Consider the following 17,671-nt stretch of genomic DNA (forward strand, 5'->3'; position numbering starts at 1 on the left):
TCATAGATTTTGCGTGGCTAATAGAACAACCGTGAATTTAGTGTCACCCCCTTGATTCAACGTCCAGTTTGCGAAATTGGGTGAGTTGTGTTTGGTAGGTGTGAAATACATCTGACTGGGCGTTTTAATTACGTAACGAATAAAGGCATTGACATCATCGAATGGCTGCCCAGTGCTGTTGTGTGTTTAGTTATTATATAGGCCTAATAATTATTATTAAATGTATTCATCATTCCTTTCTTTTCCCTTCTCTGTACTTATTCTTTCCTTGGCCTACACTTTATCACTCCCTCGCTCTCATTGTCGCCTCTCACCCTCCCTCTCTCATTCCCATCATTTTCCTTATATTTCTATTTATCTACTTGTCTTTATTATATCTTTTTTATTTCTCCCTTCCTCCAGCCGTCTCTCATTCTCCATATCCCCTCCTCCCCTCTTCCTCCCCTCCCAAGACTTCTCACAGAGGTGAATCTGCCCCTCCCCAACCCCCTCCCCTCTTTGGGTACCCCACTATTTCTATACCAATCTCCTTCTTAAATAAAATTAAATGGAAATTTCTTAAAAACAACCGTCATAGGCCTATACTTATACTTACATGTATACGTGTAGCGATTACCATTATAGTGTAATATAGATATATGGACTGGACATGGCAGCCTTTATACATTCTAACATGTAATCGATTAGCAAGAGCATTCAATTTATTTAAATGAAACGCCTAACGTCAGGTGGGTGGTAAAGATGATTGTATCGACAGCTAAAGCCTCCTTCTAGACTTCAGACCCACACAAGCACACATTTGGGATACGTGAGTACAATGGTACCACTTTACACATGACTGCCCTTACACATGACTGTAGTGTGGTCAATTATTGATACTCGCCTGTTGTGTAGAGCGTTAATATGATGCCGGATCAGTGACCAATTTAATGGCGGAACCCCTTTATTCGAAACAATGGTACCACTTTTATGAATAGCCTGTCGCAACTTCTAATCGGCATCAAACGAACAAAAGATTATATAATCTATTGCGACTCTATTTCTATTTAAAAGCTCTTTGGTTTCCGACCAATATTTATGAATATTGTATGGTACATAAAATGGTACAGGAAAAAAACTCGAATGATGTCCAAATTTGGCTCAAATATACGTTATGGTTCATACTATCGAGTGAGTTTGATATATTTATGAATGGACTGTAGTATTAATGGTAGCACACAGCCTTCTGTACATGTCAGCGTTGAACGCATGGTACCATGTATTGTCAATGGCATTATCGGGCCTTGATTCACTGCAAAACAGTGACATTCTCGGTTGAAATAACACTAGGTACCTGTGTCGGTTTTTAAGTTTTTAAATGTTTTTGCATGTAATATGAAGATAACATTATTCAAATGTATGCAATATGAAGATAACATATCAAATCAATATATAGCAATCTCACTCTCCAGCTTCTTTGTCATCCTCCGATTGACTATTTTCAAAGCACCACCCTGGCGTGACTAATGAGGCTATATGGGGTTTGGTGATTTATACATTTATTTATGTCTCCCTTCTTTAGAAGACGAATAAAAACTGCCTTGCCCCAGTCGCTGGGCCATTCCATTTGCCTCCATATCTTCCATATCTTGTCACACAATTCTGCATGAATCTCATAAATTCCTAGTGATTTCCAGTTTCTGATTTGGTCACTCTTCAAGGGTTGGGGCTACTTCTGTTTCCATGGTTAGTTTATTTCTAGGAGCTGCCTCAGTCTTTTGGGCAGTATTCAGTCCATCTAATCTTGATGTTGGTGCTTTCAGTGATCATTGTGCCATTTGAATCATTGATGACAACGTATCTAACTGAAAACCGCGTCTTCCTTCAACAATGCAAATACTTTCTTTGAGTATGTTCCAGCAGCTCTCCCCACCTCTTCGCACTTTTTTCCTACAAAATCTCGGTGATCTGCTCTTACGGATATCTCCATTTTGTGATGGCAAGGCATGGACAAGCTGGAGCGGTAGCTCTTCTGACTACAAATGGCTTTGGTAGCAGTGCTTTCAGATCGGATGGGCACAAGCTGGCGTGCATTTTGTAGAGGACCGTTGCTTCAGCCACTTGGCCTCTTTGATGGAGAGATGTGACGTTCAGCATTGCAATTGCTTCCTCTTCGCCCATGCCTATGATTCGAAAGACCTTCCTCTGGATAGAGTCTAATAATCCTAGAGTGATGGCGCTGGCACTCATCCAGGAGATTGAGGCGTATTATAACACTGCTTTGGATGAGACGTTAGTAAATGTGTTTTGTCCAGGTCAGCTTGCTGTCGACCATGACTCCCAGGATCTCCAGCTCCAGCTCCTCCTTCTCGACCAGTTTGGTGGTACCAATCATTAGATCTAGCTTTACAGTTTTGATAAAAAAGTTGCCTCAAATTCATCGATTTCTACCCTATTTTACACCTCAGTGGTTTAAAACAAGAACAGTCTCATATGTTGAAATTTTGGCCCTTTGGGGATTCAATCTTCTACTCTTAATTGATAATGTCTTTGCGCTCGGAGAGTCCCATTTATAGCCAAATCGTGCTTGAAATTACTTATTTTTCCTGTGTCATATAAAATTAGTGGTATTGAATAAAAGGATATCGAACATTCGAACAAAACACGCTCAAATAAATGTTAACATTCCCTTAGACGATTGTAAATAAAGGCCCATTCAGTGATTTGCTCATCCGGATGATCGTAAAAATCATACTTTTGTCATTGTCATAAATATGTTAACATAGCCTGCTAGTGGTTCAGCCGAAAGCTGTGTATTTAACACAAAAATAAGGAATTTACATGAATCTGCATTAGATACTGACAGTATCTAAATTAGCTACATGTATTTGAATGGGCTTCAACTTCGTCAATGCTGCTGTTTTTGCCCAATTTTGCCCAAATTTTTATTTCAAAAAAACCAAATGACAATTTGAATGACGTATCCTTCACTTTTAAGCAATTTATAAACAATTTTATAAACACTGAATGGGTCTTTAACTCATGTTTCCATTGCAAAATATTTAGGTATAACAATTGATGACAATTTGATATAGAAATTCCAGATAAATCAGAAAGGTGTGTTCCAGAAATATAGGTGTCTTAAATAAAGTTAAGCACTTCTTGCCAAAATATTCATTGAATCTTATTGTATTGCTCACTAATCTTGCCTTATATGACCTATGGATTATTGGTTAATGCCCAGCAAAGAGTACCTGGTGAAATCTTTTAAACGTCAATGATGGACTTAAGGGCTGGGTAAAGGGGAAACTTAAAGTACTGGTAACTAGAGAGAGAAAGCGACGAGAAATCCCAAGTCACAGCGCCAGGTAATGACCGGGTCACCAAGTGCAAATGTGCATTTATTTTGGAAGGTTCATGTTTGTTTTAAATTTTGGGGCGTTTTTTCCGAAATTTTATATTTTGGTGATATTTCAAGAAGGCGACATGCCAAAGACAAATCTTTTTTCACATACTTTGTTATTGCTAATACAACTCTTTTCTGCATACCTACGTTACAATTCGTTTTGTTGATTTAGTAATATTATAAATTTTGCGACTGCATTTTGGCGTTTTCGATGCGTTTTGAGGCTTACCTCGAATTAACGTTGATTTTCGGTCCTCCTCTTTTTATACTTTTACTTTGATCGTCGGCCTTTGCCAATAACATAATGTAGATTGGCTCTGAATAAGTATTGTAGTCATCTCGGTGGGGTTTTTCATGATATAATTACTTTGAATTCAATGTAACAACCCAAAATTTACCTCTGAATTTACCTCTGGGTTCAAGGCTGTTTTCGGGACAGCCGTAGACTCAAACAAAGTGCACGAGTGGCGAATATGGTTTTATACTTCCCGCATTGATGATTGCGTCAACGCCTAATAATATACTTCTTTGTATAATGTTGATTGTATCAAGGTATACAAAGAATTGGTTACATGTCAATGACCTCTATCAGTGTACTTCGGTTATATATATAAATGCGCTTTTATAAATGCGCACGTGAACACCTCCGCGCTGCCATATAGCTTATAGACAGTAAGTCTCGAAGTGACCTTCTACATAGCGAGTGGTCTTTCTATATATTTGAATGCAAAGGCGGAACAACATGAGACTGCTGTGCAGCAAAATTTTGTTCAACTTTGTGATTATATTGTAAACGTTTCCGTCGTTGAATATTATTTTCCGTCACCAAATACTTTCCAAATTTGCAAAAGGTGTAATAATTTTGCAATTCAATTAATAGTTAAATTTGATGATATTTATCTACAGAGTTCCTATCCCTTTCTGTATAGTGGTCAGTGCACGAGGATTTGGTAACGCTTGCTGGTCTTAGTCTGTCGTGCCCATGGGTCACGTGCGCATTTATAAAAGCGCATTTATAGATATAACCGAAGTACACTGTCTATATTATTATGACTTCAAGGGATAGACCCTTTATGCACCTTTTGTGCTTTTCTATTATGTAGGATATTTACCTTCAAGCATGTGTCAGGGGCATGTGCCAATATTACGCAACGCTAGAGGTAAATATATTACTTTGATATGGAATAGCATGTATGGTTCGGTAGCCGAGCGGTCTAAGGCGTTGTGATTTCTTAGTTGCTGTTCTGATCGTCGGGTGTTCGAAACCTTGCTATGTCATATTTGTTTCTTATGCTGCTTTATTTATTTATTTATTTATTTATTTATTTAGTTAGTTATTTAGTTATTTAGTTATTTAGTTAGTTAGTTAGTTAGTTAGTTAGTTAGTTAGTTAGTTAGTTAGTTAGTTAGTTAGTTAGTTAGTTAGTTAGTTAGTTAGTTAGTTAGTTAGTTAGTTAGTTAGTTAGTTAGTTAGTTAGTTAGTTAGTTAATTAGTTAGTTAGTTAGTATTATGACTTCAAGGGATAGACCCTTTATGCACCTTTTGTGCTTTTCTAAGAAATCGACGCAATGTCAGTTCTTTATTTTATTGCTGTGATCGCCCGTTACTGGCTTAAAAAGAAATTGTGCATGTAATTGGTTTTGTGCTGAAATTTGGATTGGTCATGATTAGCATGATTAGTAGCAATTCAAACTTATGAAACAAGACCGTAATTCGTGGAGTTCTTTTTAAAGACAGTTCTTGCTGGGACACTTTTGAGGGACATTTACAAAGGGACCCATTTTAAATGCTAGGTGTAATTCAACGCCTTAATTTATATAGTGTGTCTTGAAGGTTAATCTTTCTATGAGGTTGTTTTAGAGATAATTCCTTGGGAAGTCAAAGAGTGCCTTTTAGAGGTGTTTCTTAAATGTCTTCCTTTTCGCACTTCGTTTCTCAAGAAATTGTGACGGATCGTTTGCTGGGGAAATCCAAGGCCCCTATGTCATGCCGTTTTTCAGGGCATTCACGTGCATGCTTACGATATTGATAGATTATGATAGTTGCACTCAGTGTAGTATTTCGTGATCCTAGCATCCTAGCTTATTCCCAAAATTTCAGTTGATTCCGATTTTGCGTTTGCGAGTTATGCATGATTATGTGTATTACACTGCTCGATAGGCCACTGTTGTAATTTCGTTCTGGTACACCAGAACGTAATTCAAATTTGATGATATTTTTGCTAAACGAATTAATCTGCAAGAAATTTTTGATACATAAACATTATGTAGACATTATGTAAGAAGACTATAGTTATGTTAAAGTTCATACATAAAACATAATTCATCTTCATCCTTTGTTTTCCTGAATTTGCTTTTTAATACTTCAAAATAAAGCATATTGATATTAAAATACTGTAACAGCTTCTACAGTGTCAACATATAAATTTGAATTATTAAATGATTAATGCTAAAATTCCATCACTGGCAATTGGCAAATTATAGTATCTCCATATACAAGCATCTAGCACTGATAAGGGAGTGTTCAGAAATACTTTGGTGGGGGGGCTGGATTTTTTTTCATGTCGAAATTTTTTAACCCCCCTCTTCGCGAACCCAAAACTTTTTGACCCCCCCTCTTAATGGACCTAAAACTTTTTGACCCCCTCATATAGGTTCAAAATTATTTTGCCCCCCCCCATCATAATATACCATTGTACATCAAATGGCAAAGGAAACATTAATGATACATGTACTAAAATGTGTATTCATGTGCAATGAAATTGTACCCATGTCATTGATATAGAATATGTGGAATTGAGGAAATGTTTTAAAGTAGCACAAGTATGTTTATGTAACCCAGTATAATTAAACCATACATTTATGATTGGAATTAGTGGCGACGGAAGCATTAAAATTTACGTTGGGGGGGGGGGGGGTTGAGGTCGGGGGACGAGTATATTTTGTTCTGGTTTTACTGGGACCTTTTGTTGCGGCGAAGGGCGCAAAAATCTTAGACTATTTTAGCCCAAAATAGTTTTCTTGGTGTGTGTGTGGGGGGGGGGGAATACAATTTCGGGGGCACAGACGAAAAAAGAAATTGCAGTTGCAAATACATATACCTCTTTTGTTTTTTAGAGAGACTGTACGTATTTTAAGCTTCCAAAAAAGGCTTTATTTGGACAAAAAGCGTGCACAAATTGTGTATTTCGCCCATGATGGGATGAAAATGCCTTTATTATGACACAGCGTGCAAACATTTTGTACTTTACACTATTTTGGTCCATGATCGGGGTGAATTTGGATGGAAAAGGGGCTCCTGCTCCTTTTCTTTGCCCTCCAGATTTTCTCTTTCACTTTTTGTCAGAGGGGCACCTTTTTCTTTCATTTTTTGTCAGGAGGCCCTTCCACCCCTGTCTATGCTACTGCCGAAATGGTGTGTTTTGCTAATTGATGGGCCAGTTCGCGTGATCGCGAAGCGCAAAATTGTGCAATTTTACCCTATTTGGGCCTAAAACATGTTGCTGTGCTAAAAAAAGTTGCACATGGCAATTATTGCTTTATTTTTTCATCTATTAGGATTTTCCCCGGGATTTTTATGTCCCCCATAGCAAAAAAATAGGGGGGGGGGTGTACCCCGGTTCTCCAAGCTTCCTCCGCCTATAATTGTAATGCAACATGATTTAGTTGTATATATCAGTGATAATAAATTAATAATCTGTACTACATGAAACATTATTGTAAAAATTGTCAACACTAAAGAAGAGCAAAGATATTGCAGCTTTTAGTGATTTAAAGAGCTGACCAGAAAGAACTGACACAAACCTCAAAATTAAGTTAGAGACAAGACAATTTTCAACACTGGATCAAAAATGTACTTGTATTCTGGTTTAACCCCCCTGTTCATACACCCAAAACTTTTTACCCCCCCCCCCGCTATTCATAGGTCCTAAAATTTTATGACCCCTCCCCCACCAGAGTATTTCTGAAGACTCCCTAAGTTATGAATATTCATCGCTAAGATAGCAGTGTCAAATCGGTATAAATTCAAGAAATAAAGCATTGGTTCCAGAGCGCCAACAGGATTGTTCATTTGCAATCTGATGATATATTTGCATGGTTATATTCGACTAGCTATCAGTAATCATGACGTTGCTTTGTGCTCTTCTTGTGTTTGTGGCATCTGCCTCGGCGGTCAAGAACTATGCAGGGTAAGTCATATAGTTTTCATGGTTATAAAGTTGATCAATTTATTGTAAGTCAATATTCAGAAAGTGTACAAATATAGACTTGTTAAATTTGTTAATTCGAGGTGGAAACTGTGCGTAGATGCATTTATAAGAGAATCGTTTTGTAGCCAAACCTTTTCATATGACTTGGAATAAGAATGCTTGAGTGATGACCCGGGTGATTAGCCTCATTGTGAGGTAGAAAATATAATGTGTTACATAATTGGATCACAATCTGGTCATGCACCTTTAAATACTTTTCAATCGGTCTATCATGTCGATCTTTAAAAAAATGAAACGAAAAGAACGTACCTATACGTTCGGCCTAAATAATCCTACGCAAAAGAGATTTATCAATAAGGACAGACTCATTAAAACTAAATGTACGATCTTATTTTTTCAAACCTGATGTTTTTGGCATAATATTTGTAATGTTTGCACATGTCCCAACTTGCACCTAAACATGCTAAATGGAACCAGCATTTTATTGTGTTTGTAGGTCAAGAAAGCAAAGTACGACAAAATGTCAAAATATGTCTTCCCATATAGCTGCGTGTTAAATGGCCAAAATAACCAATGGGCTTTCTTTCACTTTACCTTGTTATTTCAGCTTAAAATGGACAAAAACACTTCCCAACAATTATAACTAGTATTATTTCAGCATTTTGAGTATAGAATAACAAATCTAAAATTTGAAGGAAATCGGATATTATTGTATTGACACAAATATGCGGCGATTACAAGATGAAAGTGTTGACATTAATTAATTAATTAATTAATTAATTAATTAATTAATTAATTTATTTATTTATTTATTTATTTATTTATTTATTTATTTATTTATTTATTTATTTATTTATTTATTTATTTATTTATTTATTTATTTATTTATTTATTTATTTATTTATTGGATATGGGTGGGTAGTTCTTTCATTACTGCAAAAACCTCGTACTACTCATTATAATCATAATACCACTTCCTTATTTCTTCAGGTACCAAGTGTTACGTGTGGTGCCACAGGACGTGGAACAATTACAAAGAGTGCATGATTTGTACAATCTACTCGAAGATACCGTAGGTCGTCTATTATTTAGTAAATTCTATAATCAACTCTCCATAACTATACTCCAAGGTATAGGATTGAAACCAAATAATTTGCATTGGCTCTTATATTTGGTTACCAAGATACATTGTCTCGTTGTTTTCACCATGTCTGTTTCTTTGTCTCGATTGACTTGTCCTTCGTCTCTTTGCACAATTTTTCATTGTTCTAGGGTGGCCAAATATTCTCGAGCTGTGCTCTCTTTTGACCATCCCTCCATTATATGCTTATTATTGTATTTTGTATGACTTGATGGAAAAAAAAATATACTTAACTTGAACATGACAAACTATATCAATCGCCATTTTTGGCATTTGAAAGTTGTCCTATTATAACAAGGAAACACGGTAAACTGTGCAAACTATACTTGTTTTAATAAGTGTGGCAAGATGAACAATTTCAAACTATTTTTTACCTTGACTCTTAATACTTTTCCGGCTTATTTAGATATTCATTTCGATTTTGATAGCTTTATTTCCTCTACTTTCAGTGACAACTTGTTATTTTTAAATGGTTTGGATGGTAACAACTTTCTGGAAGTTACTTACAATTTTATACGTTACCGTTCAAACTAATATTGCTATTTCTTTTTATAATAGGTAGATTTCTGGAAAGAACCAACCAAAGTGAATGGACCTGTAGACATTATGGTTGGCCCAAATATTGTTAAAGATGTGAAGATGGAATTATCTCGCCGTGGTTTGGATTTCTCCATCTTTGTGGACGATGTGCGAACCAACATTAATAATGAAAAATGCACGGACTGTGTCATTACTAAGGCTGCATTTGATTATACTGTCTACCACACTAGTGATGAGGTGAGTGTTTTATGCATTCTAAAAAGATATCCTGAAAATGTTAAAAGTATGTCTATAGAATTTGAAAGCACTAGATCATGGTGATTGGTAATATATCGCCCATCATCTGGTCAAGATGTTGGCGAGTTAACTTAAGGTTACTTCCTGTTTTTGTGTACAGTGTAGAGAAGGTGTAGAGGGCCGGGATGATTCACTTTATCATAATAAAAAACTATTAAAGACATCAAAGACGTCTTGGAGTAAAAAGTGTTGTTAAAATGACTGACGTCATTTTAACCAATGATAAGAAATAATTTAGTGATCCATCAAAAAAACAAACCATTATATCAATTTAGCCCAAGTACATAAAAAACGGTTCTGTTTTTTTCCAAATGTGTGGCCCTATAAAATCACGCCAAATCAAGTGTGTAATTTCTCCTTTCTTGTATTGTGCTACAAACCGATGAAAGAAGTAATAATGTCGTCAATTATCAGGACCAAATGCAGTAGGTCTGCCTATTAAATTTTAGAAGCCTGTTTTAGGGAAACATTTTGGCGAATTATGCATGACAAAAAACTGTCTTGTTACATTATCGCCATCTTGATTGTGGAACATTGGTTTGGACATCTAACTATATATCTACATTATTTCACAACTTACTCGCTATCCCACTTCAATTACACTCCAAATCGAAGCTACCATTGCAAAAATCGAAGTTTTGACTTTCAAGTATAAATATATCTTTCATGTCTTTCTGTGTATTTTCATATGTCGACAAGATTTCCGATACCTCTGTAATTCTGTAATTAAATAAATCGTATTATATACCTCATCTAAAGATTCCCGCCATCTGATTGGTTAAAAGCGCGGGCACAGTTCTGCGTGTGGTTTGTTTCCAGCGTAAAATGATATTACGCACGCGTTAATGTTTTCGCTCGCTATAATCACGCGGAAATCGCAGATTGTAATCTGTGCCGTTCGCATTGAAACTATTAATTTCTTTTCCAAAATCGATGCTTTTAACCAAACAGATGACAAGAATTACGCCTCGGGGCATAGTCATAGTGTTGAGATTACCTTGAGCCTATAATTTTAACCATGGCCTATAGTTTGTGGTAATCCGTCACATATTCATTTGCCGGGGGAAAATCAAGCAAATATTGCCTCACAATGTCTCTGGCAACGCCATTTCTGCCTAATGTTTTGGTCACTCGTGGAGGAAAGTCTCTGGATGAGAAAATCCGCAACGTGCGTAGGGGCAGTGGACCTGGATTACCCAGCTTTACCGGTCTAGCTTACTCCATCTACGGGATAATTGACCAGAATTGCCCTGTTCATCTTCTTTTTTATTTGGTATATGCATGTGAAATCAGCTGGTTTAAACTCTTCTTGGTGTTTACACGGTCAAGGTATAGAGGTTAATACTAAATTAAACACTTTCAATGTTAAACTAAGCACAAAAACGCTCCTAAACACACAAGGTTAGCAATTATTTTAAACTGTTGCGATTTGGTAGTTCACAGCATCTTGCGAATGGTAGTGAGCTTTGGCAAAAATGAAATTGATCAATTCGTAGAAGCGATTTAAATATCACAGATATACTTTTGTAGGTCCTTCGGTTCCTGAGTTATGTTGTGAAGAGGGCTGAAACAACATCACTTAACTCATTAACAACGATAAGTCAAGCAAGTTTTCAAAGTATATGATTTGTAGAATGAACTTTTGCAAAACAGCAAAGTGTTATTTTTCAATAATATATTGAGTTAGATAATGAAAATTTGGGTATTAAGGGTATACGAGGTATTGTTGGTCGAAGCAGCCAAAAACATCGAATTTCATTATCTGAATCAATATATTATTGAAAAATAACACTTTGGTGTTTTGCAAAAGTTCATTCTACAAATTATATACTTTGAAAACCTGCTTAATTTATTGTTGTTAATGAGTTATATACGTTTTACAAAAGTGTTGTTGTTTCAGCCCTCTTTACAACATAACTCAAGAACCACAGGACCTACAAAAGTATATCTATGATATTTGAATTCTTCTACAAGCTCGCTATGAATTGAGCAATGCAATTTTTGCTAAAGCTCACTACCATTCGCAAGATGCTGCGAACTACATTTTTTTTGCTGCTTCGACCAACAGTACATCGTATACCCTTAAACGTATATTGCTTGTAGAAAATAAACAATCTGCTTATGGACTAAAACACCTTAGATATTTGAATTCTTCTACACGCTCGCTATGCATTGAGCAATACAATTTTTGCTCAAGCTCACTACCATTCGCAAGATGCTGTGAACTACATTTTTTTGCTGCTTCGACCAACAGTACATCGTATACCCTTAAACGTACATATATATACAGACTTGACATTTAATATGGAATATTTTTCGCAAAATTCCAAGACTGGTCTGGAAGGGGTCTGCATAAACCGCACGGGCTAAATATTAAATCGGGAGTGTCGGCAGATGGTGCAAAATAGTTGTTTGATAGAAAATGTGCTTTCCATATGTTTACATAATGGTGCTCATAATGTACCAAATTTGCCTAAAATGGCGGAGTTAGTGAGGCTGAATTTGAGCTTTGTGGGGGACACAATTTCAGACTGTATGCAACATGGCTCTGTTATTATCAAATTTATAGGGGTTTGAGGTAATATTTCTTAAAGGCTTTACTTACTCAGAAAGTTTGAATGGCCCCCTGGGGTCAAATGTTGCAATTGGTATAAGAACAACTGTGTGGATTCATGGTTGTCCAATGAACTCACACTGTTTCTTTGTGTACAGTAAGTTTATAACATTTGGCCCCAGGGGACCATTCAAACTTTCTGAGTGCATACCACTTTTAAGAGCCATATTTTTTAAAGCTCTCAAAACTGGTAGATCACAGGTGCATTTGAGTTCTGACGAACACTTAGTGGTATTTAGGTTTAGTAAAATCGCCTCAAACCTCAATGAATTTGATAATATCAGAATAATGTTGCTCAAATTCAGAAATTTTACCCCCACAAAAAGCAAATTCAGTCGCCTTAAATCCGTCATTTTAGACTAATTCACTCCATTATGAGCGTTAGAATGTAAACTAATGGAAAGCACATTTTCTGTCAAACAATTATTTTACATCATCTCCCGACACACCCCAATCAATATTTAGCCCATGCCGTTTATGCAGACCTCTACCAGACTAGTCTTGGATTTTTGCGAAAAAATATTCCATATTAAATGTCAAGTCTGTATTACTTGTAGAAAATAAACAATCTGCTTATGGGCTAAAACACCTTAGATTTTAAAGTTTTGCACCATATAGACATTTAGTTCATAAACAGTGTGTTTAATCTTTTGAAATTAAATTTGTATGCAACTTTTTTATACAATTTGCCGGCAACTTAATTATGCACCTTTGCCTCACTTAAACTGCAGAAATATTATCACATTTTGATAATTTTACGTCATTTTGCGACATTTTAAGAGATGGTAGGGACACGCGTACCTTTCATGCAACATTTAATACAGAGATTTGTATGCGTTTTTCATTTTCATGATTAACTAGCTCTGTACTTTCATCGAATTGTCAAAACGTTTTTTTATTATCATTACATTTTACAGAAATAAATTGCGTGCAATTTTAGGCACCTGTGTGCATTTTATGCATTTTTGCAGAGTTTGTATTCGTTTTTGTATTCTGATTAACATTGTTTAATCATAATACTACAAACTTAATGCCATTAGTGAGCCTGGTGTGTACTTTCATGGAGCTGCAGGTAATTAAAATAATGACAAGTCAATTAAATTTTATTTTATAAAACATAAAATACCGTTAACCAAACATTTGTGAACCAGACGTGTACTTATACTTTCAATAAAAGGATTGACATTTTATATGAAACCTACCAAGAATCACCAACAAGTTGTTCTTACGATGATAGTACGTCAAAATTTGGAAAAATTGTAAATGAAAATGTTAGGTTTTAAAATATAAGTTGAGGTGTACCAACAAGGGTAAATTTTTGGACACCTATTATTTATATTATATATAAACGATATAAATACATCAAAGAAGTTCGCATTTAATCTCTCTGCTGATTACACAACAACCAAGGGAGAGCGTAGCCTAATGGTTAGGGTACTTGCCTTTAGTGCATGAGGTCCCGGGTTCAATTCCCGGTGGTGGAGATTTGCTGGGATATTGGGGGAAAATGACTGAAATTAATTGGCGACATCTGTAGATTAAATTCACACTTCCGCTCTCCCCATGGTTCATTTAGAATTGGGTAAATGAATCATGAAAGGAGGGGGCATTAAACCGTCGGTCCCATGTACAGAGAGCTATGTTCATGTATATATCTCAAAGACAGTTTCGAAAAGAGTAGACTGTTCCCAACCCGTCCTGGTATTCAAATGGAATCCTGAAGATATGCCCAGCTCATTTCAAACGTCTCCGGCAGATATCATCGTTGATGGAGCTAGTGATGTTGAGACTCTGTCTGATGGAATTTTGTCAAATAGGGAAACTCCAAGCATTGCCCTAAGGTAGCGCATTTCAAAAACATCCAGTCTGTGTCGATCGGATTCACGTAACGCCCAGGATTCTGACCCATAGGTGGCAATAGGGAGGATGAGCGACTGGTAGATCCTTACTTTTAGCGATCTGGTGATGTCATGGTTAGACCAGATGGTATTTTTCAATCTACCAAATGCCCAGGCTGCCAACTTTGTGCGACGTTTAATATCCTCTTCTACTGAGGGTACACTACTACCCAGAAAGACGAAGTTATTTACTTTGTCAATGGGCATTTGGTTCAGCATGATATCTCTTGGATCGTCAGATATGATCTTGCATTTTGTTGGGTTGATTACCTTCTCATATAAAATAATTGTAATATTTGAATAGTGATATAAGACAAATTATCAAAAGATGTTATTTTTGACATTTAACAGTCCTCGAAGTAAACTTTATAAATCTGATGATATGCACTTAAAGTGTATGTAGCTTTCCCCAAACGACTTCTGGGTGGAAAAATGTATATCTTCAATACGAAAGGTAATTTTTTTAATTTGATGGACGACTTTTCATCCCAGCTAGATGTTGGATAATGCTGTATGTATGTGGGGGTGTGTGTGTGCAAAAGGCTCCGTCAGTTTTGATCCGGATATCGCCAAATTTACACGGGAGATCAAGAAAAATACGAGGAGTGTTCTAAGCTACATTCGGATGAAATCGGAGGTCGAAGGTCAAAGGTCAAAATTTTAAACTTGGTCCGATTGGGCTTAAACTTGGTGAGTTTAAACTTTGACCAACTGGCCTTAAACTTAGCCAAATTCATATGGGAGATCGGGAAAAATACGAGGATGTGTTCCCTGTCTGTGTGTAATTCGTTTTTGTGTATGTTATGAAGTTATATAATAAACGTTTCTAATAAATCATTATTTTTTCAATTTATACTTAATTATACACAGATCAGTCAATGGGTTACAGATTTTGCTAACGAGCAGCCTTTGGTCACTGAAGTTAACATCGGGAATTCGTATGAAGGTCGACCAATCAAAGCAGTTAAGGTACGTTGTAAAATCTTTCCATGTGTCTGGGAGGGCATACTCATACCTGAATAATCATCCCATTTCATCATGACGAATTTATTTTCATCACGCCCAAGAATGCTCCCGACGCCGAATCCGAATAGAATAGAGTATGGTATTCAATGTTCATAAAATACACGAGATGTACTTTTATGAAACTATAGTTATCATCAATATCTGGCCATCAAAATGTACCCTCTACATTAGGGACGAGGCTCCGCCTGGGATTACTTTCTGATAATGTATGCAAAAGCCGTATTGTCCCCATGAGTCCCTAATTTGGATCCACAAATCCATCTAGACACCATTTTTATTTTGTTGTCGCAACCTTACTGTGAAACTCAGCCTTATACACCTGTATCAATTAAATATCGAGGTCAGCCATCACGGTTTGTTTTGCATTTGGTACATAGTGCAGTTTTGTCCACGGCAAATTCACCGTGACCTTTTCAGCCATAAACCCGCTTAGTGAAGATTAGACCGAAATATGCAGTACTAAACCATTAGAGTAATCGATTGTCCAATGCAAAATCTTACCACGTGATAATATTAATCCAATGAGCGATCGAATTATCCGCTACGGTCGACTAATCCAATCGATAATGATGCTATTGACATGTACGGGCGGAGCTCCACTGACCGAGTTTTGGGGTATTTTTCACTGGTTTGCTATCATTTACTTATCAAGGCGGTCCTCCGTTATTACAAGGACTATGCTAATAATTTAAAGATTGACATGTAGAGAATAAACCATACTTGATTGACAGAAAGTACTAAATTTGTAGCTATTACGGTTTCCTGGCACCCATCTTCCAAATGCGACCAAGTCAGGGCGGCCCGGTGAAGCAAAATGTGCATTGGATTAACACGGGAGTTTAAATAAGATGTAGATTTCCTTTCTCATACAAATGTATGGTCCCCCGTTATTAAAGCTTGTACCGGGTTAAAAATTCAGATATTTTGAAAAGAATAAGTAATTGAAACATAGAGCAAGTACTAAAATCATAGCTTTTATACTTTTTGATATATGACGCTAACTAGTTCATCTCTTATATATGATGATAGTTTCCAATCGCCAAAAATAGGTTTATATAGAGATGGTATTGGACATGTTAAAGAACTTTGGAGCTTATGAGCAGATTATTGAAAATCTGAAGGCATATTATAGGCCTACTATTATACAGGTGAACACCCGCTAGGTTCATGAGTCATAAGGTTCGCTAGTCACAAGGGTCGTTAATCATAAGGTTCGCTAATCATAATATAAAAAAGGTTCTTTAGTCATAAGGGTCAAAAATCATGATATAAAAAAGGACCGCTAGTCATAATAGAGAAAAGGGTTCGCTAGTCATAATACCAAAAAAAGGACCGATAATCATAATATAAAAAGGCTTGATAGTCATAATAAAAAAAAGAGGACCGCTAGTCATAATAGAAAAACGGGTTCGCTAGTCATAATAAAAAAATACATCGCCGCTAGTCATAATATAACAAAAGGACCGCCAGTCATAATAGAGAAACACGTTCGTTAGTCATAATATAAATTTAGGACCACTAGTCATAATAAAAAAAGGACCACTAGTCATAATAAAAAAGGAAGAAAAAATAACAAAAAAGTAAAATGTAAGAACTAGAGAGCGAGATTGAGACGGGACGTCGCCATGGGGTATATCTTCCTTCTCTTCTCTTCTCTTCTCTTCTCTTCTTCTCTTCTTCTCTCTCTTCTCTTCTCTTCTCTTCTCTTCTTCTCTCTTCTCTTCTCTTCTCTTCTCTTCTCTTCTCTTCTCTTCTCATGTGCACGCATTATCCCTTCTTCTAAAAATCTTTTTCTTCTTCTTCTTTATGCACGCGATAACGCTCCACGCGTACGCGATAGCGCGCGGACAGACGGACGGACGGACACTCTGTGATTAGTATTATGCTTCTTCTTTTATCTCTTCTTTATGCACGCGATAACGCTCCACGCGTACGCGTAGCGCGCGGACGGACGAACAGACGGACACACTGTGATTAGTATTATGATAGCGGGATACCCGCGCTTTATCTGAACCTTACCCTCCTTAGGCCTACATTTCCTTTTTAGCTTCTTTCTTTTTAGTTTCTTCTACATGGACCGATTTTGTTCCATTATTTTTTTAAATGTTTGCTGCTAAGCTTGCGATTTTCCATTGCGATGTTTTTTTATATATATTTAATCCCATTCCCGTTATTTTCTAAATCTGTCCTTTCTTACATTTCCCTTTTGACTTCTTTTTATTTGCTGCTTAGCTTGTGATTTCCCGTTTCCATGTTATTTATTTAATTCCGTTCTCAGTTTAATACCTTTTTAATTTATATTTCCTGATCTTATTTTAGCTTCTTTTTTCTTACGTATCCTGATTAGTTTCTGCTACCCCTTCACCCCCATTCTCTCTGACCTCATATGACCCCTGGATGACCTCGGATAACCTTGAAAAATTTGGCTTGAAATGTTTACTGTACTTAAGTTTCATGCCCATACGACCGTTTTTAATAATTTGACCTCAGATAACCCCTGGGTTACCTCGGATGACCTTGAAATGCCCTTCCAAAAATTTGGCTCCAAATGTTGACTGT

At 36.4% G+C, this 17,671-nt stretch overlaps 1 protein-coding gene across 1 annotated transcript in view; it reads left to right on the top strand.

The window, feature by feature from the left end:
• The first annotated feature begins 7,442 nt into the window (after positions 1–7,442).
• The window catches only part of LOC140143710 (carboxypeptidase B-like), a 53,032-nt gene continuing 42,803 nt past the window's right edge, over positions 7,443–17,671 (top strand). The window contains exons 1-4 of the mRNA XM_072165523.1: positions 7,443–7,575; positions 8,587–8,668; positions 9,296–9,514; positions 14,957–15,055. Of these exons, the coding sequence (XP_072021624.1) occupies positions 7,511–7,575; positions 8,587–8,668; positions 9,296–9,514; positions 14,957–15,055 (465 nt within the window). The 5' untranslated portion in view covers positions 7,443–7,510. The remainder of the gene's footprint in view (positions 7,576–8,586; positions 8,669–9,295; positions 9,515–14,956; positions 15,056–17,671) is intronic.

Source organism: Amphiura filiformis, unplaced genomic scaffold, assembly GCF_039555335.1.
Source record: "Amphiura filiformis unplaced genomic scaffold, Afil_fr2py scaffold_26, whole genome shotgun sequence".
Taxonomy (NCBI): Eukaryota; Metazoa; Echinodermata; class Ophiuroidea; order Amphilepidida; family Amphiuridae; genus Amphiura; species Amphiura filiformis.